Source organism: Trachemys scripta, chromosome 4 (assembly GCF_013100865.1).
Source record: "Trachemys scripta elegans isolate TJP31775 chromosome 4, CAS_Tse_1.0, whole genome shotgun sequence".
NCBI lineage: Eukaryota > Metazoa > Chordata > Testudines > Emydidae > Trachemys > Trachemys scripta.
The window spans coordinates 27,068,105-27,093,526 of record NC_048301.1 but is presented as its reverse complement, the minus strand read 5'-3'; the positions used below and the strand labels follow the sequence as shown (position 1 = coordinate 27,093,526).

The 25,422-nt window shown below is 39.1% G+C and overlaps 1 protein-coding gene across 3 annotated transcripts in view; it reads right to left on the bottom strand.

Annotated features, from left to right (window-relative positions):
* ATG2B (autophagy related 2B) overlaps positions 1 to 25,422 on the bottom strand; it is a 76,826-nt gene that overhangs the window by 29,677 nt on the left and 21,727 nt on the right. For 2 of the 3 annotated variants that reach the window (XM_034768016.1, XM_034768018.1), the window contains exons 9-25: positions 24,792 to 24,946; positions 23,803 to 23,920; positions 22,994 to 23,255; positions 19,803 to 19,953; positions 18,989 to 19,081; positions 18,606 to 18,794; positions 17,703 to 17,976; positions 17,040 to 17,142; positions 15,393 to 15,585; positions 15,121 to 15,263; positions 12,122 to 12,279; positions 11,676 to 11,848; positions 11,135 to 11,285; positions 10,087 to 10,286; positions 4,315 to 4,395; positions 2,269 to 2,375; positions 1,948 to 2,040 (exon numbers count right to left, since the gene is read on the bottom strand). In XM_034768016.1, coding sequence (XP_034623907.1) covers positions 1,948 to 2,040; positions 2,269 to 2,375; positions 4,315 to 4,395; positions 10,087 to 10,286; positions 11,135 to 11,285; positions 11,676 to 11,848; positions 12,122 to 12,279; positions 15,121 to 15,263; positions 15,393 to 15,585; positions 17,040 to 17,142; positions 17,703 to 17,976; positions 18,606 to 18,794; positions 18,989 to 19,081; positions 19,803 to 19,953; positions 22,994 to 23,255; positions 23,803 to 23,920; positions 24,792 to 24,946 — 2,644 coding nt within the window. The remainder of the gene's footprint in view (positions 1 to 1,947; positions 2,041 to 2,268; positions 2,376 to 4,314; positions 4,396 to 10,086; positions 10,287 to 11,134; positions 11,286 to 11,675; positions 11,849 to 12,121; positions 12,280 to 15,120; positions 15,264 to 15,392; positions 15,586 to 17,039; positions 17,143 to 17,702; positions 17,977 to 18,605; positions 18,795 to 18,988; positions 19,082 to 19,802; positions 19,954 to 22,993; positions 23,256 to 23,802; positions 23,921 to 24,791; positions 24,947 to 25,422) is intronic. The other variant, XM_034768017.1, reaches the window with a different exon arrangement.

The following is a 25,422-nucleotide window of genomic DNA, read 5'->3' as shown; positions in this document are numbered from 1 at the left end:
CTCCCGCCCCCAGGCTCACCCCCCGCTGTGGCCCCAGCCTCAGCCCCTCTGCCTCTGTCCACGTCAGTCCCGCAACCCAACTCCCTCCCCCACCCCACCCCTGAGCAGGGGGTCCTGCTTCCATCCAGGCACAGACAGGGTAAGGCGGGGGGGAAGGGGGGGAACAACCCTCAAAAGTTTGGGGACCGCTGCCCTAGATCCTTCTGGGAATAATGAGTAGATTCCTTGGAAGGCAGTACAGCTAGGCTAATCTTTCCTTTATCATATTATGGCAGAGGTTTAAACAACATTTATTTCCAGAATACAGCACTATTACAAGACCATTTAAAAAGGATACCACAATAGGAACAGGCTTTAAATCCAATAAAAATACTAAAGAACCAATACTTGTTCTAGAGATCTGAAGATGCCATCGTGCTCAGCAGCCCACACACAAACACCTGATTTTACAATATTTTTCCAAGCGTATTTAAAGGTATCAAAACAACAATTATCAGTGGGACAAACAATCCTCTCAAGAACAATGGATTTAAGCAAATCCAGGGATTATATCCAGGCAAAGTATACTACATAATCTGGAATAGATGTAATTCTCCACTCAAGGAGAATATTTTCTCCATAAAAGACAGAAAAAATGGTTACTAACCTTTCTGTAACTGTTGTTCTTTGAGATGTGTTGCTCATGTCTGTTCCATGTTGGGTGGAGTGCACACGCTGAGTGCACAGTTGATGGAAATTTTTTCCTCAGTGGTATCTGTTGGGCAGGCTCTAGTACCCTCTGGTGCTGCACATGCATGTGCCAGTATAAAGGGCCTGGCCAGCTCTGCACCTTCTCAGTCCCTTCTTACTGGCTAACTCCGAAAGAGGGGGAGAAGGGTGGGTTGTGGAACAGATATGAGCAACACATCTCGAAGAAAAACACTCACAGAAACATTAGTAACCGCTTTTTCTTCAAGTGCTTGCTCGTGTCCATTCCACGTTAGGTGACTCTCAAGCAGTACCGTAAGAGGTCGGCTCAGAGTTCGTGGATATGAAGATTGCAACACTGCTCTACCAAACCCAGAATCATCTCTAGCCTGCTGGGTGATGGCGTAGTGGGAAGAAAAAATATGCACCAACGACCAGGTCGCCGCTCTGCAAATACCTGGATTGGTACATGGGCCAGAAACGCCGCTGACGAAGTTTGAGCTCTCGTCGAGTGGACAGTGCAGATGGCAGGAGATGGCGCACCCACCTGCTCATAGCACAAGCGAATGCAGGAAGTGATCCAGGATGAAATTCTTTGGGCCAAAACTGGCAGACCTTTCATTCTGTCTGCTATTGCCACAAAGAACTGCATGGATGTATGGAACGGTTTGGTCTTTTCTATATAGAAGGTGAGATTGAGTGCTTTACGCAGAATTCCCATAAGCAAATGGCCTCTTGACACAGGGGGAAGAACATGCCCCTCCCTGCTTGTTGATGTAAAACATGGCTGCCATGTTGTCCGTAAGGACTTGCATAACCTTGCCTGCAATCTGGGATAAAAACATGCTAGGTGGACTCCACTGAGCTCTCTGACATTTATATATATGGCGAGTTCCTCCTGGGACCACAGACCTTGATTCCTGAGGTGCTCAAGGTGAACCCCCCAACCTAGCTTGGATGTATCCAAGATTAGGGATTCTGAGGCATAGGGTTTGACAAAGGGAATCCCAAGCCTACTAACCAGAGGTCCCCTCCACTGATCAAGGGAAGTGAGGACCTGGGCGGGAACTGTAAGCACCAAGTCCAAAGGGCACTAGAGCCATCCCAATGGATACCATTGAAGGAAAAATCTCCGGCAACTGTGCATGTGGTGTGCCATACCACCTAACATGGAATGGACATGAGCAAGCACTCGAAGAAGAAATAAAGGCTACAATGGTTATGTGAGCTTCCATATTTTATGAACATTCTGATTTATACCTGAGAGTAGAAGAGGACTTATCCAGTGCAACGTTACTGGAAATGCTGAAAGTTTCAACAGTAAGTAGAGATCTGGTTGGCAAAAACAAAGGCCTAACAACAAAAAAGGAGAACATTTTTTAATACATCCTACATATTTAGAAATGCAACAAAGCAATCTTAAAGGTTGATCAAGAGAACTATTTTTAGTTATAAAATTTTCTTCAAAACAAGCCTGGACAAATATGCATTCTGATATGTAAACTGGAGTATTCCTAAAGAGTATCTAACTAAACAGTTATAGTACCATAAGGAGACAAAACACACATTCATTTTATTTACCTGTAATCAAGAGCACAACTCCAGAGGTGTATATGAAAAGTTGTAATGGAAGCTGGAGGATTATATCCCAAAACAGGCTCATCAGAAATATTCAAAAAATATAAAATCTACAATCACAAAAATACAATTATGATCTTTCAATATATGCTATTTTAGTAAACAACATGGATTTTTAAAAGAGATAATCCTTAATACATACTATAATAAAATGTTTGAGAGAGAGAAAGTGAAGGGGAGAAACTCAAAATATTAAGGGGGCATTTACTCAGTAGTTGAAAGGAAAGGAGAGTGTTCTATGTAAAAAGGGCAGAACATGTGAGCAGGAAACCCCCAAACTGTTGAGAATTAGACAGTAGAAATGGAAATCTTTTAATCCAACCCAACAACTACAGAAGTTCATGTTAGTTCCTACATAAGGATGTAAGAAATTCAGAACGGCCACACTGGATCAGACTAATGGTCCATCTAGTCTAGTAATCCGTCTTCCAACAGTGGCCAATGCCAGATGCTTCAAAGGTATTCAGCAGAACAAGGCAATAATCAAGTGATCCATCCCCTGTCGTTCAGTCCCAGCATCTGGCAGCCAGAGGCTTAGGGATACCCAGAGGATGGGGTTGCGTCCCTGACCATCTTGGCTAATAGCCATTCCTCCATGATTTTATGTAATTCTTTTTTGAATCCAGTTATAGTTTTGGCTGTCAACAGCCCCTGGCAATGACTTCCACAAGTTGACTGTGCATACTGTGTAGAAGTACTTCTTTTTGTTTGTTTTAAACCTGCTACCTATTAATTTCATTGGGTGACCACTGGTTCTTGTGTTATGTGAAGGGGTAAATAACACTTCCTTATTCACTTTTTCCACATCATTCATGATTTTATAGATCTCTACCATATCCCCATTTAGTAATCTATGTTATTCCCTAAAGTCTATTCCCCCCCCCCCCGGTAATTTAGTCTGAACTACCACTCCTGACAAGTTTTTACTATGGGAAATTTTCTCTCTTATCTAATCTTGCCCATCTTTAGTTGAAAGGTCAAAATTTCCTGTAATACTATTTGAGTTTACTCCTCTACATTTATTCCTTTCAAGTATTTGTTCTCTCCCTTAATTTAAGCTATAAAAGTTACGTTTCTTCAAACCTCCCTCATTCCATCATTTTCTTTGCAGCATTTGCCCCCTAGTTTATTGCTATCCTTTTTATAAAAAGGTTCTACCCAAAGGTGTTCCAGATAAAGCTCCCACCTCAGTTCTGTGTACTCAGGAATTTTCTCTCTAGTCATGTGTGCTATATCCTGAATCTCTATATTCACACATCTCAATATAGCCTTTTATTCTACAGCAGTCTGGAATTACAGGCTTATATTTAATCAGTCATTCACTCTTCTGCCAAAGTTTTTTATTCCAACTACTACTATTCAAGCTAGTTGTGGGAAAGAGATAGGAGAGAAGTGATTTAAGAAATTAAATGAGCAGATGGAAATGAAGACAGTTATAGGGTTGCAGATCTGAAGTGGAGAGAGTCCCTTAATAGCCTTTTTTTTCAGTTGAGAATTATTTATATTATAGGATTCAGAGATGGACATGAAAGTGGTGAACATAATCAAGCATTGGTGTGTTGAGATCTTTTAGCTAATAGCAGTTTGAGGTCAACATTCTGGATTTCCTGAAGCTGAAAGGGTAGGATTCAGAATGATCATAGTAGGGGGAATTCATAGAGTCTAGGACTGGAAGGGACCGTGAGAGGTCATCGAGTCCAGTCCCCTGCCCTCATGGCAGGACCAAATAATTGTTGCAAATGAGATGGGAAATAATGACACAGATAAGGATTTCACAACAAGATCAAACTCTAGCAATGCTCTGGAGGCAAGAGGGGAATGTCAAAAGGACAGCAATAACGCTTCTGAGAATACAGTAAGATAGTGATATTGGGTCAAACACAAAGCCAAAGGACAAAGATTTTTCATGAAGGATCAGTTCAATCTTTAAAACAATCAGTAGTAAAACTGAAATTAAGCATGAAATCAAGAAAATTACATTAACCTGACCTGTTCATGCCAACTTAGACCTGAAGGCAATACTCTGTGCTGGAGAGTGGCTCCTCTCAGCCCAACAGCAACTAGAAATTCCTGCATAGAAAAGTTATGCAAATTAGTGTACATTAAATTAGTGTATATGTTTTGAGATTTGGAACTCTGAACTGTGGGTTTTATCTTGTTCCTACTTAAGTCAACAGCAGGACTCCCACCATCTTCAAGGGGGACGGGATTGGGTCCTAAGTCTGAATTCAGAAAGATACTATTTCAAGAAGATAAACACTATGCATCAATAGTTATGTCATTGAAATCATGGTTAACACAGTCTAACTCTTTTTGTAAAATAATATTTTATGAATATCAAACCACTATCTTTCAGGGGTGCTGTTCTAAACAGTAATGTGAAGACTAAAATAGGCCAAGAAGCTACAGTGTAATGAAAAACAAAACACACAATATTATTTAAAAGGAATAGATTTTTCTAATATAATCGCCTATCTGTAAGTACACATAGCATCTTTTGCCCTGAAGTATCCCAAGGCACTTTACAGATTATATTCACGGGGATCACTCAAAACAATTGACATGCAACCACATCTAGGGTGGAATCTGGCAGCCATTCTAAGAGGAGAAGCCACAAAGTGACTGACTGACTTTTTTTTTTTTTTAAATAATGTTCTGCAGTCCTTCCTCTTCTGCTTTGTTGATTGTAGTCTTTCTGTCTTTTGCTTCAAAAAAGAACTCCCTTGTGCGCTGCTTCATCAAAGAGCTTGTTCTCAAAATACTGAGAGACAATTAAGTGTTCAGTTTGGCTTTCTATTCTACAATCCACAAACATCATCTAGCTATAGTACTGCATCCTATGGTCTATGCCACAAATCTTTAAAAGTCCAAAGATGCATATGACACAAAAGTTACAGACAGTGAGACCTTATGAAGGATCAATTTTACATCTCTTAGCTGGGTCTGAAAAAATAAAATAACCTATCCAGGCCCAGATATAATATGGCTGCTATTACCATTAGAGAGGGATATGCTGCCTCATTTTAAACCATACAGCAATTTCTACCCCACACTCCATGGGCTCCTTGGACAACAGGTCTACTTTTGAAGAAATCATCATTTCAATAACTAAATAGGCAACAGCCAAATCACAGGCTGATTTTAACTTAGGCATCAGGTAGAACATTTTTGATTATCTCTACAATTCTCTTACTTGCTCCCACCCTGACTTAACCACATTTCCTATAACTGGATGGAAAGAATTCAGACTTTTTTCTTAGAGGTTGATGGAAAGTACTCGCTGTTGTCTCACTTTCCATTTCATCAGCCACTCACTTCAGAAGTCTCTGAATTGCCCTAGGGCAACAGAGCATGAGCTCACACTGGTACAGAGGAAAGAGCTTTTCCTGGTTTCTTCCTCTCCAGGGCTGGAGGCTCAGACTCCTCTACAGATAATATGATCTGAGGGTACTAGATTTTCCCTTTTTTATGAGTGACACAACTTTTCCTCCTTCAGAGAGAGATTAGGCTTATACAAGCTTTTTGCTAGTTCCCATTTATTCTTAGATTTTGCTGATTCACTGTGGCCTGAGAACTGAAGTCAAGTTCTGATCTGAATTTTCCTTTTCCTCCTTTCTTGTGCTTAATATTGAACTGGGGAGGGCATAGTGCTCATCGAGCCTGACAACAAGGGGTCACTCCCTACTCTGTGTTAAGATAACCGATTCTTTTTAAATAAGGGAAAGATCTAAATACTTCAACTTCAGTAAAGTATTTGACATGGTATTACAGGGGAAATTATCCGTCAAATTACAGAAAATGGAGATTAGTACAAGAATTCTAAGGTGGGGTGAGGAACCAGCAATGGGTTGTGCTGAAAGGTGAATTCTTCAACTAGAGGGAGTTTACTAATGGAGTTCCTCAATGAACACTTGGGACCAATCTTATTCAATATTTTTATTAATGGTGATACATAAAATAGTAGTATGCTAGTGAAATTTTCTAATACAAAAGTTGGGAGGCATCATCATTACAGAGAAGGATTAGAATATTATACAGGAAAATCTGGACGACCTTGAAGACTGAAAGGAACAGATAGGAGTTGAAATTCAATAGTACAAAGTTCAAGGCCATGTACCTAGAGCCTAATAATAAGAATTTCAGCTATAAATTGGGGGTTTAACAGTTGGAAGTGGTAGAGCAAGAGAGTTGGTTGATCACAGGATGACTTAATGTGGTGTGGCTATGAAAAAAAACAAATACTATCCTAAGACTTATCAGGAGAGGCATTTCCAGTAGAAATGAAGTATTAATGCCATTTTATAAGGCACTGGTAAGATCTCATTTGGAATACGGTGTATAATTTTGGCTACCCATGTTCAAGAAAGATTAATTCAATTTACAACAGGTGCAGAGAAGAGCTACTATGATGATCAGAGGAATGGAACACCTATCTTATGAGAGGGGACAAAAAGGGCTTGGCTTGTTTAGCCTAGCAAAATGAAGGTTGAAAAGGGATATGATTGTTTTCTGTAAATACATTGGAGAAGGGGTGGGAGCAGTAAACACCAGGGAGTGTGAAGAGCTATTTAAACTAAAGGACAATCTTGGCACAAGAAGAAATGGGTATAAACTGGTTATGAACAAATTCAGGCTGGAAATTAGAAGAGGGTTTCTAACAATCAGAGTGAGGTTCTGGAACAGCCTCCAAATAGGAGTTGTGGGGGCAAACAGTTAATGTAGTTTTCAGAGACAGCTGGACAAATTTATGAATGGGACTATATGACAAGGTTGCTTGTGATGGGTGGGCGGGGAGGCTTTATGTCTTATGTTCCTAAAATCTCATGCCTCAGGGTTTCAGATGGTTGCTTGAAGTGGGTCTGGATGGGATTCTCTTTTTCCACCAACATATTCTGTGTTTGTGCTCCGAGGGGGCACTAAGTATTCTTGTTCTCTGTCTCGGGAGCCTAGCTGGCTGGCTCTTGCTCAGAGTCTAACTGACTGCCATATGTGGGGTTGGGAAGGAATTTTCACTCCATTCAGATTGGTAGTGACCTTGGAGGGTTTTCTCTTTCCACTGCAGTGTAGAGTGTGGGTCACTTAATGGGATCATCTGGGTAATCAACTCACTGCTATCATAGAGTCCTTGGACATTGGTGCATCTTGGTCCTACTTATTGTCTTCCTGTGGCACATAATAGTTTGGTCTAATTTTGGTTTTTAGTTTTAGTGTGCGGGTACTGGGTGGTGTTGGTGGCTTGTGATATATGGGAGGTCAGTGCGACTGGCTGTACCTCATGTTTACCATTTGTACAAGACTATAATAAATTTTGTACAGAGTATGCCTTGTGAGGTATCATTTGGAAACTCATCATATACTGAACATTACTGTCCTGATAAAATATGTGTATTAACATTGTATGTAAAGTTAGAAGATTCTACTGAATAACATAACTGTAACATGTTCCAAGTTTAAGAGAAGAAAGCCAAAACCAGTTTTTCAAAGACAAAAGATACCTGGCTAGGGCTCCAGTGTATCAGCATAACCAGATGAACTATATTATAGATCATCACCTAGTTAAATGGCCATTCTTCAGCAGGAGGAAGAGTTTAAGCAAGAATTTTGCATACTGATAATAGAACTGGGGGTTCCAGTGTAAACAGAGTGGCTGTTGCCTGAACCTGAGCTGGAGATAATCCTCAAAGAGGGGAGAATGGTATAAGAATGGAGGACACACACAACACAAATTACCTCTTGCCCTTCATCTATACTCACAACAGCTACAACATTTGAAAGACAAAGGAAGCATCATTGAACTGGGGGAGGGAAAGGTCCTGGCTGAAGCAATCCAGCCAGACTACTGTAAGCCTTTGGTGAAAAAGAACCCTTTTGCTTTTAAGTTCACTTAGCGTGTTAAGTTAGGTATTAGTTTGCATCTTATCTCTTTATTTTCTTTGTAAACAATTCTAACTTCTATGCCTTATTACTTGTAATCGCTTAAAATCTTCTTGCAGTTAATAAACTTGCTTTATTGTTTTATCTAAACCAGTGTGTGTTTGGATTGAAGAGTTAACAGAGACTGTGCATATCATTTTCCATTGATGAAATGACAGACTTTATAGAAGCTTGCATTGTCCAGTGGATGCTGGGCAGTACAAGACATACATTTCTGGAGAAAGGTCTGGGACTGGGAATTTGCTGCTGTCACCCTGTATGTAATTCATGAGTGGCTGGCCAGAGCATTTATGTAATATAGCTGGGAGTGATTTTGCATGCTAGAAGCTGTGTGTGAACTGGCTAGGAGTGGTGGTTCTCACAGCAAAGAGTGAGAAAGGCACTCCAGGCTGGAGTATTGAGAAGTCACAGCTGTCCAGCAGTCCAGATTGTACCCCGTGGAATGTCACAATCAGATTAGTTGAGCTTGTGGTCCCTTTTGGCCTTAAACTCTATCTTATGGCTTGCCTTTTCCAAGCAGTGCCCAGTTGCAGCTGGAAGAGGGAGACCCCCTATCCCTGTCAGAAGCCACTGTAGCACTTCCAGAAATATGGCTTGGTTGTGGTGGATATCACTAAGGAAAGGCACCTACCCCAGCTGATGAAGATCAATAGTGGCTAGTGGAGATGCCCTGTAGTTAGAGGCAGTGGCTAAAGGGCATTAGGAAGGTGCACAATGATCTGTTGCATCATTCTGGGGTCCATGAAGAATGGGAACTACAGGTCTATTGGTGTCCCTGTGTTGGAGGTTGCCAAGGTCCTGGCAAAGCTTGAAGCCATTGAGCTGTTGAGCCCTTGTGATGGTCTGAAGTTGGCTGCCACTGGAGACTCCCTCTTTTTTCCATCCCACCTGTGTGCCACTATAAGGCCTGGTCTACACTGGGGGGTGGGAGGGAAAAAAATCGATCTACGCAACTTCAGCTACAAGAACAGCGTAGCTGAAATCGACATATCTTAGATCGACTTGGAATCACTTACTTCGCATCCTCGCGGCACGGGATCGACGGCCGCCGCTCCCCCGTCGACTCTGCTTCTGCCTCTCACCGCGGTGGAGTTCAGGAGTCGACGGCAGAGCGATTGGGGATCGATTTATCGCGTCTACACTAGACGCGATAAAATCGATCCCCGATAGATCGATCACTACCCACCGATCTGATGGGTAGTGTAGACGTAACCTAAGAACTGTTGGATTCTGGGTGGGGGGGAGCAAAGCAGAGCCAGAGCTCTCATCTTCTACCCACACCAATGAATGCAGGCGCCAAAGCCAAATGAACTCCTACCAATGCAGACAGTGAGACTGGAAGTAGGCAGGCAAAGGGTAAAAGATGCAATATTTCCCTACCAGGCAAAGCTGTCAATGAACTGAACACTAATCTTATAGCTCTTTGTATTTATCCCTGCCTGAGGTGGGAGAATCGCCTCCACAAATGCATAGCAGAGGTAAAACAGAGCAAAGAATGGGCAAGAGGTTAACTGGCCAAAAAATACAGATTCTTTAGCAATAGTGATCAGCACAAGGAAGCACACGAAGAGTTACGCTGTTATGTTGGTAAATAACAGACATAACCACAAGTAATATTGAAGTAGTTTTAAAGTCTAGTAAAGCATTCAGATTTCAATAGTTATGAAACTAGTAGTTTAAAAATGGACATGGTTCAAAGTTTCTAGTTATTTGTGTTTATCTATGACCTTTAGAAGAAAGTTTGAATTCTTGTAAATGCTTTCATGTAAATTAGGTGTCTGAAATAATCTAGACAATGCACGAAAGCTTAAAGTTGGAAACACAAACCTTTGTGTTGCTCTCCGATTTATTTGACTGGATTTTCACTGCAACAGACAGCATACTTAAACAGTCCACTCCCACACCATCTGAAGAAGTCCTACTGAGACCATCTTCTTCGGAAAAATAAATGGTAGGTTCTAACCAATGTGGACGCGTTGTGGTAGGCAGTCGTATTTCAGATGGAGGGACAACTCCATCCACCATACCTGTATGGAGATTGTAGCTATGGTTATCCGGTGCAGCAGAGTTGTTTGTGATTTAGGTAAAACCATTGGAAATCTGTCTACCCTTACCTGGCGATAAGATCATTTTAAATCTCCACCTAATTACCAGCAATTAAGTTTGCCATACTATTAGCAAAAACAGAAACGAGAGCTCAGACATGAGTGATAGGAAAGCTTCTGCTGTTGTACATCCTCTGTCCTTAGAATTTAGTGATTGGGAGGCTGGTGAAGATCATGAGAGATGGTGCCAGATGTATGTCATCCCCCCAACTTAATAGAAGCCCTCACACTGAAATTCCCTAACCCCACTGCCGCTCATTTGAAGTTATATGAGCAGGAAACCTTAAAACTCACAGGTCCCACTCTCTCTTCCTTGGATACAATGGAGCTGTCATCCATGAAGACTATTTGGTCCCTTTAAAATATTTTACTGGCTGACTGTAATTTAGCCAGTCAGGAAAGGACCTAAAACCTACATTAGGATTTCAAGGAGTGCACACAGAATTGTACCATTTTGGAATTACATGGAAGTTAACAAATGAGAATGACACTTTTTGAAAAAGAAAGAGTTTCTGCAGATTTGAGAGTTTTGCAGGCCAGCAGTTGCAGAGGTCATTTTAAGCTAGACAGATCCTGAAGCAAACCTATTAATTACTGTTATTTATTATTTGTATTACTATAGTGCCTAGGGACCCTAGTCATGGACCAGAACCCCTTATGCTAAATGCTGTACATAGAATAAAATGACTGTCCCTGCCCCAAAGAGCCTATATTTAATGGTTAATTAATCTTTACTCAAATTTACATCCATTGACATTTTAAGTTCCTACCTTGATGATATAAACTGAGACTGCTAGAATGAAGACAGATGTAATGTTTGTCTTCAAAACCTTCATATTTAGTCACACAGAATAACGAACCACTGTTGAACTCAAACCAGAATTCACCACGCTTGCCTTCCAGAATATTCCCACCATCCTGCTGATGAAAGAATCAAGAAACATATTGCTGCTTGTGGAATTGTTGTTGCTTAGGACAGTGTAATATAACGTGCCACTTGCTACCATACAGCTCTCCTCTCCTTGTATTTAATTTTCCTAACATTAAATATGAAGTAATCAAAAATGTTTAAACATAGAATCACAGTCAGATGAACCCTTAACCATATCATTAAAAAAGTGATACTCTAATATCTGAAAGACACTCCTATGACTACTTGTGGAGTCATATTTGCTGTTTGTACAACAAAACTGCTAATAAAGCAATAATACAACAGATAGCACCAAGAGCACCTGTCAGCATAACAAGATTCATTATGCCTGTAAGTAAACCTAAGACTCAGCACAATATTTTCCATTCCTGATACCTCACCTTTACATCTGTGAATATTGACACTAATCCATGATTAACGTTTAGAAGAACAGAGAGAGAGCTCTGTGTATTCTTGTTTTGCAATTCAAGCTTTTTCTTCCGGCGTGAACGATAGTTTGGATCAACTGTGGAATAATATTGTAGAGTTTCCTCCTCAGATCCACTCTCATCATCTACAGGAAAACAACAACAAAATAACTTGATGTGACAAATACAAAAGTTATCAAAGAAAATTACAAGTTTTTCACCTTTAACATTCAATTTCACAGCAGTATTTTGTCTAACATTTCTATCCATATCAAAACATTCATTTACACATTTCTTTGTGGGATATATAATCACTTTATTTTATATCTTCAAGTCTTCCCTTTATAAACTTAATAGTCTCAGGCAACTGTATCCATCTTGTACCACTGTTGTTCGAGAGGATTTATAAAATATATTACCATAATGAATTGTAGATTTGAATTGACTAAAGCTGTCTTTACTGAAAGTATTGATCATTTGGCTGGCCACTGAGAGTCCAACACCATATGAAATATTCTCAAATGTTTCTACAGGAGATGGAGCTGTGGGTTCCCACAATAATAAATCATTGCTGATCCTAGAAAGAAAAAGAAAACATTGTTGCATTATTAAAAATTTGACTATATTCCCACTTGAATTAAAGCTAATTAATGTGCAACAGTCCTGTAACAGATTTCATACAAAATAGTCTGCAAAAGGATGAGATGAGCTCAAGAGCACAAATCGCTGTAACATATATTAGTGACAAAGAGATGCTAATAATCTGATCTTTAGATTTTTTTTACAAAAATCTGATTATTATTAATTACATGTCAGGCATTTGACTTTGCAGCACAAATCCTTTACATACGTTAATTCAATGGATATGCCAAAGATAGTTACTCTGGTTGCCTCATGGATGTTAAAGAAATTCACAGGATGCACATTCTAGATTTCTTTGCTTAAGACAGTCTTTTGGGCAATCTGAGTTAAAGTTTTGCTTGAAGTGGAAGTGACTTCCTAAGACTTGTCCTATGAGAGGACTGAAGGGGCATGGAGTGCTTAATTAATGGCTGAGGAGAGAGCAAAGTCAGGCTTCTGAGGGATAGCGGAGGCTAAAAAAAGGACAGGATTTCATATTTTTCAAGGGTAAGGTTAGAGTAATTTAGTGTAAGTACCTGCATATTGATTAGAAATTTAATAAAATTTTGGTTTGTTATTTCACTATGTACTTAAGTGTCAATTTCTATATCAACTTCTCTATTCTTTCAAGACTGGTTCAATTTTCCTTGACGATTTTTGTATGTTTTTATATTGTACATTACTGATGCTAAGATTGTAAAGAGTGATATTTTTTTCTCTGCCTTATCGAATCTGCTTTAATTAAAACTAGGGCTGTCAAGCCATTACAAAATTAATTGTGATTAATCGCACTGTTCAATAATAATAGTATACCATTTATTTAAATATTTTTGGATGTTTTCTACATTTTCAAATATACTGATTTCAATTACAACACAGAATAACAAAGTGTACATTGCTCACTTTATTTTTTATTACAATTATTTGCACTGGGAAAAAAATAAATAGTATTTTTCAATTCACCTAATACAATTGTACTGCAATCTCTTTATTATGAAAATTGAACTTACAAATGTAGAATTATATTTAAAAAAAACCCTGCATTCAAAAATAAACCCATGTAAAACTTTAGAGCCTGCAAGTCCACTCAGTCCTACTTCTTGTTCAGCCAATTGCTCAGACAAACAAGTTTGTTTACATTTGCAGGAGATAATGCTGCCTGCTTCTTGTTTACTATGTCACCTGAAAGTGAGAACAGGCATTCTCCTGGCACTGTTGTAGCCGGCATCACAAGATATTTACGTGCCAGATGCACTGAAGAGTCATATGTCACTTCATGCTTTAACCACCATTCCAGGGGACATGTGTCCATGCTGATGACGGGTTCTGCTCGATAACAATCCAAAGCAGTGCAGACCAACGCACGTTCATTTTCATTATCTGAGTCAGATGCCACCAACAGAAGGTTGATTTTCTTTTTTGTTAGTTCGGGTTTCCACATAGGAGTGTCGCTCTTTTAAGACTTCTGAAAGCATGCGCCACACCTTGTTCCTCTCGGATTTTGGAAGGCACTTCACATTCTTAAACGTTGGATTGAGTGCAATAGCCATCTTTAGAAATCTCACATTGGTACCTTTGCGTTTTGTCAAAAAGTGTTCTTAAAATGAAGAACATGTGCTGGGTCATCATCCAAGACTGCTATAACATGAAATATATGGCAGAATGCAGGTAAAACAGAGCAGGGGACATACAATTCTCCCCCCAAGGAGTTCAGTCACAAATTTAATTAACACTTTTTTTTTAAATGAGCATCATCAGTATGAAAGCATGTCCTCTGGAATGGTGGCCGAAGCATGAAGGGTCATACGAATGTTTAGCATATCTGACACATAAATACCTTGCAATGCCAGCTACAAAAGTGCCATGCAAACGCCTATTCTCACTTTCTGGTGACGTTGTAAATAAGAAGCGGGCAGCATTATCTCCTGTAAAGGTAAACACACTTGTTTGTCTTAGCAATTAGCTGAATAAGAAGTAGGATTGAGTGGACTTGTAGGCTCTGAAGGTTTGCATTTTACTGTAGTTATGTAACAACAACAAAAAATCTACATTTGTAAGTTGCACTTTCATGATAAAGAGAGTGCACTACAGTACTTGTATAAAGTGAATTGAAAAATACTATTTCTTTTGTTTATCATTTTTACAATGCAAATATGTGTTACAAAAAATAATATACACTTTGATTTCAATTACAACACAGAATACAATGTATATGAAAATATAGAAAAACATCCAAAATATTTAATACAGTTCAATGGGTATTCTATTGTTTAACAGTTTGATTAAAACTGCGATTAATCGTGATTTTTTTAAATTTAATCGTATGAGTTAACTGCGATTAATCAACAGCCCTATTTAAAACTATATATACACACACACACACACACACACACACACACACACCCCCAGGGAAGGGAAAATCTAATTCAACAATTTTTGAAGCGGAATTTGAAAAGGAATTCAAGTAGATTGTGGCAACTGTAAGATCTTAAAACAAATGTTCATTTGGTGGAAGCAAAAAAACTTATTTATTTTATTCTCAATAGAAAAAGATCTGCCAAACTATTTTGAGTGGCTGGCTGTTCCAATAGGGTCCTGAGAGGAGACTTCATTGCACTTCTGATAATAACTTAGAATAGCATTTATATAGCACTTCACATTGTTATAGAACTGTACAAATATTACAGGACAAATTAATTACTGCTATAGCTACTGACTTAGTTGTTCTTATGACCAATGAATACACTGACCAGAAATACAGATCATACTAACCAAGCAAACTAATGCTTATACTTGCCTATTGTAAAGTTTCTCATAAAAGCTCTTGTTTGGCAGTGTTAAGTGAACTTTTGGTAACATGAGTTCCAATACATAATGAGAATTGCTGATTGCTTTATCCTGAAACTCGGTCATCTCAACTGCATCACCAGGCATCACCATCTGAAAATAAACAAAACATACAATCTCAAATTGTTGAGGGTTATCTGGAACAGAAGCTGCATATAAACCAGAAAGGCAATATTCATTTGTATCTACAATGATTCTGTAAACAGTAAGACTTTGTTTTACCTCTTCGTTTTCAAACATGACCCTACGAGAGGAAAAAGGAGAAGGCTCTGGTCTTCTAAGATCACAGACATCCTTAAGAGAATGAGATCCTCCTTCCTCTTCCTCTTGAAAGTTTCCATCGCCCTCTTCTTCTTCAGCTGCGATCCTTTCCAGAATGGAGTGTACAGCCAGTGGGTTTATTTTCAGTACAATCCTGATATTGAAAAAAGCAAGCAAAATAAATTATTAGTGATATATGCTGAGAAATTTTACAGTAGATATCCACTGGAGATGTATATGTGCCTTTTTTATGAGTTAGCCTGTGAAAATGCATTAATACATATAATATGTATAAACTAATACATTAGATGTCCAAATTAATTGTTACATTGCCTACATGTACTATTGTACCTAGAAAGTCATCACATTGTAAACTTTCATCCAAAAAAGTGTGAGAATCCATTACACTGTCTGGCATAAATCAATGAAAAACAGGACATTCAGAGTTTGGATTGAAATTGCTTCTTTAATTTATGTAGCTACATAGGTTGGGCCTTTATATTATAGATTGTATGAACATCTAACCAGGGGTCTCCCAAACATTAAACATCCTTGTGACATGAACTACAATATCCAGGCTCAAGAAGAGGTTCAGTATTAGCTCAAATTTTCTGGTTTTGCACCAGCATCTTAACAGTTAAAATAAATTTTGTGTTAGATTTCCACTTTAAGGGTATAATAAATCCAGAGGTAGAAGAAAAAGTAAAATGAACATGAACAGTGTACAGATGGAAGAATTGTTTAAACTTTTACTCAAATAAAAAATTAAAAGCAATCATACTGCCAAACATCACACACCTGGCAGTGCCATCATGCATTCCCACAGCTCATCGGGATCCTCACATGTTCAGCTGAGCCAGGGAAAGACAGCAATTATTTGTTGTCCAGTTACACAGTTGTGCCTTCTTGCCACATGGGGCTGCTGTGGTACTTGCTGACAAGCAAGCTGCTCTGCCTCCCACTCCCACTGCCCTCTGTACTGAATCCACAGTAGCACTGTACCAGCAGCACAAGGCGAGGGGCTCAATACTGACTCCAGGCTCCCTCACCATCTAGCTTGCTAAATCAGGGTGTCTCTTCCCTCCCTCATCACTCACACCTCATGCACCTCAGCAGCCCCAGGCACCACAGTACCTACCCATCCCATACGAGTTCTGGTGAAAATGCTCCATGCATCCAAGTAGTGAGCCATCCATCCGCTAGCACCTCCAGTCACCCCATTACCTCCAGGTAACTCCACCAGCCATCAGCCCCACATAACATCTTTGGACTCTCTCACCACCCAGCTTCCTTTTCCCAGACAGCCCCCAGCTGTCTTCTCTTATAATTCTCCATTCACCTAGCTTTTCCCCACCAGAAGTGTAGGAGTTTAATTGGCTCATTCCATCCAGAAGTCATATTATCCACTAATAAAGATCTGTGTTATTTCTGCATGATAAGATTTCTTCATCTCTAGGTTCTATTCAATTACAGGGCTCAATAATGACAAATTCTTACTTTGTGCCTGATGTTTAATATAGTGGTCTCACGGACTGTTTGTTTATATTAGTTATTAGAGAAAGTGTTGATTTTAAAATGAATTATGATGAAAACTTAAAGATATTTTACCGTGGCCAATCAAAGTTGTCAGATGATATCATATCTCCATCTATGCCACTGGACACTTGAAAGAACTTTATTGAAGATTCTGTTTTATCTTCTTCAAATAAGCCTTAAATAAGAGAAAAGTTTGTAGAAAGATCAAAAATACAGGGGCCGAGTCTGCCTGAAGGTATAGCTGAGCAGAACCCTGCTCCATGATTTTAACAATTTTGAAGCTAGTGCTTTTACAATCTTGAGCTCTAGCAACACCAGTAAAACAAGTCACATTTTAAGTATCTCTTTTTATCCTAACAACAACTACAAACTGTATTACCCAGAAAGACTTTAACTTCAGTAAGCTTTTGCCTGTATTTAATGGTAGATTTCAGCTAGAATCAGAAACCTTAATTATATAATGCAACTAAAAACATTAAACACCAAGCTTAATTAGTTGGGATTATGATTCAGTTTTGTATCATGTTAAGATATATACTTCAACTTGGGTTGAGGTTCTATCATAGAAATACCGGAAACTGAAGTAACACATCTAAAATGCTCCTAAGTGCAAAATGAAAATTGTATTCTCAAGAGGGCAAAAGTTCTATTTAAAGTTGCAAGACCTCTTTGTCAACCAAATGACTGTTTGACAATTGGAAAGTATAGCATTAATATAACATTCGTACTTCTTACCAGCTAGCTCTTTGAAGGTAAGCTCTAATTTAACTTGTTCTGGAGTTGAACCTCCTATAAACTCAGTCTTGAATTCCATATCTGTAAATTCAAGATGAAGGATTTCCTTCTGAAGTGATTTTTTAAACCATGGTCCTCTTTCCTGATCTGATCGTAGGTCAGGTATAGGGAAGCGAACAGAAAGATCTAATGATGGTGAAGTGACTTGCACAGAAATTCTATAGTTTGCTGGTGTACGTGAATCATCCAGAAAAACTTCGGTAAACGCTTTGTGCTAGAAAATACAAGGTGAAAAACAAACTAGTGAAGCAGCATTAAAAAAACCAAACAAACTTTACTGACTTGATACAATGGTTATAATAGGTAAAGCTGCATTTTTTTATACCATTTCATACAGTACTGTACATGAACTATAAGAGAATCTGGACCACCCATACTTTTTTTTTTTTTGCTAAGCTATTAGAACAGGTACTGTCAAGCTTCTATATTTAAATCAGGATTGAAAAAAATAAGATATTCAGGACAGAGCTATATAGGTATAAAATTTGAACCAGCAGTGCAGGGTTGCTTCTAGATTCCCATTATTATTGGAAGATCAAATGGGTATTTTGGGGCCCCCGCATTTAAAAAACAACAACCTTCCAAGAGGCTAGGGGGTAGTTAGATCCCTGGAAAATCTTGGATTTTAAGAGTTTCAAAAAGTAAAATTTGGCTAATGTGTCGATATTTATAATTTATATAAAAGGATGACGACTCTTCAATCTGCCACTGCCCCACTACTTTACATTGGATGGCTTTGTACATATTCTGGCCAGACAATAATTTTGAGCCCCTTTAAAATATTCCCTTTGCCTCCTGGTAGCTCCAGGCCTGCCAGCACGCACACAAATTAATTTCACTCACCAGACTAATGTGTTTGTTGTAAGATGTGTACATGTGAGATGCCATCATCTCCACTGTGGTTAGTTTCTGTGGCTGAAGTAAAGAATTTAGTCTGTCCACAATACTGATATCCAGTTCACAAAATACTGGACTTAGCTTGATTTGTAATTCTGCTTTCTGTGGAACAGAGCTCAGTCTTCCTTGACTACCCTACAAAAATAAGTATATCAATATTCTCAACGAAATACTGAAAAATAAGTTACAAAAACAAAGGATGCTTGCAATATACATCTTTCTATGCAACTATCAAGATTAATAAAGTTACCTTTAAAGATTAGAGAAAAAATATTATGCTACAGCATAATGCAACAATGCAGTCAGGTTGGGTTTTTTTTCAACCTTACCTGAGGTCCTCTGTTATCTGAGTGCTTATAATGGAGCTGAAGGCATGAAAGAGGATGTGCATCATTTCCTTTTTCAGAATGAAATGTTAGCAGCTTGAAAATAAAAAATAAAATAATTAATAGATATAAAACAAACAAAAGAACTAGAGAGCAGGAAAAAGCATAGGCTACCTGGCCCAAGCTGCCAGCCAATCCAGTATTCAGCTGCTTGTTTGATAGCCACAGATCCAATAAAGAACCACAAACTTCTGATTCAGACTGGGGAGACTGCCCAGAAAGCCCTGAGCCTCACATACCACATTTGAGGAGACAGATAGGAAGTGATCAACAAGCACAGGCGCAGCTGGGAGCGGATGGACTATAGTACCTGAATGACAGCAACTAGGGCCACCATCATTAATCCAATATCATATACTCATCTCAATCGGAGTATGAGCAGTTGGGCCAAGAGCAATCACCAAAGAAAACCTGCCCACTGCTCAACTGGATGGGGTGGTAAGCAGCACTTTCTTTAAAATGTTTCAACCTCATTTTCAAAGCAGAGTTCTTTTTGCTTCACTCACACAAAACATTAGAGAATTCTACAGGCTTGATCCTTTGGTGGCAAGGAAGAGGACATTGTTGATCATTATCTGAGTTTTCAATTAAAATTTAAGACATGTCTTAACGTTACCCAATCACTACAAAAATACAATAAATTAGTAATCTTAACTTTTCAAATTCTAAGAGTAGTGTAGGATTTCCCTTCTGAAAACCTCTCCAGTTAACATTTCAGTTGCCCTGGTGCTTGGCTAACAAAGGTATTTTTAATTACCTCTGTATAGTGAGGTTGAATGGAGCAGGAGTCGGTAGAGAAAAGACATTCCAGTAGTTCCATATGCCCAATGAACAAATCTGTGCTGAAGCATCGAGAAGCAGACCTTTGTCTTTGTTCATAAGAGACTTTGATGCCAGTACCTATAAATCTGTTATGAGAAATAAAGGTATAAATATGTATAAAATGGATTGCTGTAATCACTTTGAAAATTCAAAAACATCTGGTGTGTGTGTGTGTATATATATATATATATATACACACACACACACACACACATATACATACACACACGTGTGTGTGTGTGCGTGCGCACATATATATTAGGGCTGTCAAGAGATTAAAAAAATAATTACGATTAATCGCTCTGTTAAACAATAATAGAATACCATTTATTTAAATATTTTTGGATGTTTTCTACATTTTCAAATATACTGATTTCAATTACAACACATGATGCAAAGTGTACAGTGCTCACTTTATTTCTTATTATAAATATTTGCACTGTAAAAAACGAAAGAAATCATATTTTTCAATTCACCTAATACAACTACTGTAGTGCAATCTCTTTAACGTGAAAGTTGAATTTACAAATGTAGAATTATGTACAAAAAAAACTGCATTCAAAAATAAAGCAATGTAAAACTTTACAAGTCCACTCAGTCCTACTTCTTGTTCAGCCAATCGCTCAGACAAACAAGTTTGTTTACATTTGCAGGAGATAATGCTGCCTGCTTCTAGTTTACTATTTATTTGAACTACCACACAGAAAAAAAAAATCACAATAACTGCTCAGCATTTCCTAAACACATGAAAGTTAAGCTGCACATACTTGGTAGCCAATACACTGCATTCCAGTTATAATCCTGGATTTTCATTTAAATTACGTTACTTTTATTGTGGTGTTCTGTAAACTAAAATGTCGCTTTAAATTACTCAGACTTTCACACAGTTTTGCTAATCATTGTCCTGCATTTTTTTTTTAAATGGTTAAGTAAAATAAATCCTGAGCTGTAATCTAACCACACTGTGCCTCTCTGGCACAGGGAAAAAAAAGTGAGAAAGCCCATAGACTTTCCTAGCTGAGGATTCCGTTACTGTCATTTACAATAAGGCACCTTTGCACCACTCTGGTAAGGTAAAGGAGCCTTAATTGACTAAGAATGGGAACATTAACTAACAATGGGAACATTAGCAGCCTACCTTCTTAGTTGTTACATCTCTGCCTCAGGGACAGAGCCTGCTTCATACAACCCTATGCCTCCAAGCCTGGGATGCAGCAACAGTAAGCGAGAGGGACCAAGTGAGTCTCTCTCACTCTTTCACACACAGGCACGTGCCCAGCCCCACCCAACTGAAGCTAGGGTTGCCAACTTTCTAATTACAGGAAACTGAACGCCCCTGCCCTGCCCCTTCTCCGAGGCCCTGCCCCCCCCATTGCTCACTTTTCCCCACCCTCACTCACTTTCACTGGGCTGGGGCCAGGGGTTGGGGTGCGGGATCTGGGCTGGGGGAGTGGGCTCTAGGGTGGGGCCAGGGATGAAAGGTTTTGGAGGGGGCTCCAGGCTGGGCCGAGGGCTTGGGGTGCGGGGTCCCGGTGGTGCTTACCGTGGCTCCGAGGAAGCGGTCACCAGAGCCCTGCCGCCTCTAGGCGTATGGACGACCAGGTATCTCTGTGCGTGCTTGCTGCCTTCATGCCAGAAGGCACCGCCCCCCACAGCTCCCACTGGTTGCGGTTCCTGGTCAATGGGAGCTGTGGAGCTCGCATTCGGGGCGGGGGCAGCGCGCAGAGCCTCCCCAGTCCCTGGCTGCCCAGTGCCTAGGGGCTGTAGGGACCTGGTGGCTGCTTCCAGTAGCAGCGCAGTGCCAGGGCAGATAGGTAGCCTACCTCAGCCCCTGCCACACCACCAACCGGAGCCACCAGCCTCCCTTTCGACCGGCCGTTCAGGTCAAAAACCGGATGCCTGGCAATCCCACCTTAACCTCTCTCCACAGACACATGCACACACACCCAGCCTCCCTCCTCCCCCCGCAGCGATCTGCTCTCTGCTGCCGGTTGCTCCCAGCAGATGCGCGCGGGCTGCCGGGGAAGGAGCGTATGTTCCCCACAGACGCTCCCCCATTTTTCTGCAGGGGAGCCAAGAAATCTGCATAAAGTATTAATTCTGCGCCCCCGCAAAGGCACAGAATTCCCCCAGGAGTAGCTTAATCAACAGCCCTAATATCTACATGTATGCTAGAAAGAAATAAATTAGTACAGTGATACTCAGACTGAGGCTCAGGAGCTGCAAGTGGCTCTATAATGTGTCTACTGAGGCTCTTTGCAGCACATGATATTAAAGCTCTGTGTGATTTAATTATTAACCGATCTAAGTTATTAACTAATCAGGATGCTTTTACGATGTTATTAACCAACTGTAGAATACTTGGTCAGGACAGTCATTTTCCTGTGATAATAATATATATAATAGTAAATGAAACCATGAATTCACACTACTGTGGCTCTTTTGGGTAACATTAATTGCTAATTTGGCTCTTGAACCACTGAGGTGTGAGTATCACTCCATTAGTACTTACAATAGAATCTGACATTAGGAACCTAGGATAATGGAATCCACCTATTCTTCCTTCAACAGTGACCAATGCCTAATGCTTCAGAGGAACACATAAAACCTCTACAATGCACATACTGTAATTTAGCAATATTATGCCATGGAAAAATTGGTTCCTGACTCCTGGATGATTTTGTTCACTTTTTTATTGTGCCCCAACTGACATCCCATTTTGCACTACAAAGAAAAACAAACTCACTCAAGCGCTTGTGTAATAAGACTGCTCTATAAACTATACCTATTTCTTAAAGACGCTGTATAAAACAGAGAAATATCCTGATTTATGCTCCAGACACTGTGTGTTTGATTGCAGAACCTGCATCTGTCTTGATCAATCTCGGCATGAAGAGATTTAGGATGAGTTGTGCACACACGGTTCTCTTTTTTTCCTGAGATTTTTCATTTTGGAACTCAAACCGTCCAAAACTATTTTAACATTTAATGAAAAAACAAACTTCTAGTACTTCAAATAAAGTATGTTTTGATTCCAAATATTTATGGACATAAACCTAAGTTGTCAAAGCTTTAAAGAATATTTGGTTCTTTGTTTGTTGTATTAGTTAATAGGCAAAGTTGTACCTAAGATGGTCATGAGAACAAGCCTCTGCAAATACTTCTCGGAAGGACAGAAAATCTTCTGTTGAAAACTTAACTGGATCAATCTTTTCTATTTGGGTAAAGAAATCCAGTGCCATTGGTGTCAGCGGGTTAAGGTTCAGTGACGTTTCAGGTGGTGGTAGAGGGTCAATGTGAAGTACAGATACTGAGAAAGTGCCCAGTGCCAGTCTAAAAATAAGTTCAGGCCTGGATTCATCCACTGAAACAGATCTGGATGGAAGGGCTGAAATACAAAATTAAATTTAATTTCTTACTAAAAGTTAGTCTTCAATAGCAACTTGCACAACTATTACATTTACCAACATAGCCTTAAGAAATGCATAAATGTCAAACTATGAAAACTAAGCAAATCACAATAAGGTGAATTTTATACACTGTAATATATTGAGTCTTTCTTTAATTATAGAAGATTTACACTTTGTGTAGAACTACTTTTGTTGACATTACCTTCCCTTACCTCATTTCTAAATTTGGCCAAATCCCCCACATAAATGAAGCACATCCATGTAAACCTCTCACTCACTTTTGAGAAGGCAGCTAAGCAGGAATCTGTGCAATAGACATGTCATGGAGTGCACCACTCAGCATAACCTTTATAAACCGTACTGTCTAAAGGAAAAGACTACATACTAATTGAAGAAGCAATTAGGGAAAGGTCACATTTTGGTCTTCTGGATTTTGATGCCCTTTTGCCAAGTTTCAGAACATGAATGAAAAATGTCTAACAACAGTATAAAATGACTAGGAAGTAAACACACATTTTTACTTACAAGTCCTTCTTAAAGGAGTTTGGTGAACAATACTGGGTGTAAATGATGAACTTCTTGGTGGTGGTGGTGGTGGTTCTTGTTTATTAGGGTCATGAAAATCACCCCAAGTTGGCTGAAGCTAAAACACAAATGTAGCTGAACTTCATCTGCATAACACAACAGTTCTCAAGGATTAATCTAATGCATGCAGTAACGTATGACCAAAAAACAGTATGCAAGACCCTTGTACATATATGCTATCAAAAGTAGTTTTCCAGCTTGTCATTTTCATGGTATATTAATCAATAGTTTGTCTATTGTTTATCTGGGTGTCAAGCTACATTCTTTAGCTCTGATGATGATCTTCCCCTTGTATTTCTGAAAGGGAGATAACATTGCCCTCACAACTAACCCATGTTCCTCTGTTACCCAAAGGAAACTAGAACTGCTCTGCTCTCTATGACCTCCATTCAGCAAAGTAATTAAAAGCATGTGCATAAGAACTGAGTAGGGATGAACATAAACCACAGTAATACTTTGCTGAATTACAGGCTATTACCTTAACTTAGGCAATACCACAACTTTGGGTGCTTTTATTCTGTTCCTGGCCTTGTATATTAAAACACAGAAATGTAGCACAAGGGTGTGTCACAAATACTCCACATAAACTTATAGCAGCTTGGAAACCTACATAGCCTATTTCCTGGTCTTTTAGCCAAACAAATTCATAACTTAGGGAAATCCCAAGTTTCAAAGCTGCAGCTTGCTGTGGGAATTACTACTGAAAATCTACCTAACTCCTTAATAAAGGAAACCCAGAAAGTGATTTTATGCATTAAGGAACCATACAATTTGCTAGTTGATAATGCCACTGGAACAGAAAGCTTAATGTGTGTGTACTTTCTATTATCTGAGAATTTTTCAATAGGCATTATCAATAAGGAATCAGTATGGAAAAAAAAAAAAAAACTTTTACTCTATGAAGATATTATCTGTAATCAATACTATACCACTGTAGCACTCAATGGAGAACCTGCTGGTGTAGTAGTGTATGTACTAGTTAAAGACAGGTCTAGATCCATAGTTGGTGGGTCTCCAAGAGGTGGAAGAGAGGAGAGACTGTGAGACATGTCCATGTCAGCCATTGAGAAGAAAACTTCTTCTTCTAAGGAAAAATTATGTACAATCAATAGGGTTTTTTTCTAATGACAAACATTAACTTTAGTTATAATACACCAAATTAATCATAGCTGCAGAAACAAAATAGTGTGGATATGACATTAACTAGCTAAAAGTTTATTCACAGTATTTCCTAGTTCACTTATACTGAAGCCCAATAATAACCAAGGAGAAAAAAAGATTTTTCCAAAAAAGAGTGCATGACCAAGGCAACACAAAACACCAAATTCCAGCAATGTTATGAGTATACACATAATATAAAATGTTTCCATTTATTTTCATTTTCAGGTTAAGACTGCTTCAGATTGCAGTGATTAATTCACACTTCCCATGCTGAATCAGATATGAATTAAGCAACAGAGGGTCCTGTGGCACCTTTGAGACTAACAGAAGTACTGGGAGCATAAATTGATATGAATTGGCACCTAAAAAAACCAGTAACAAATTATCCATGGGCTCAAA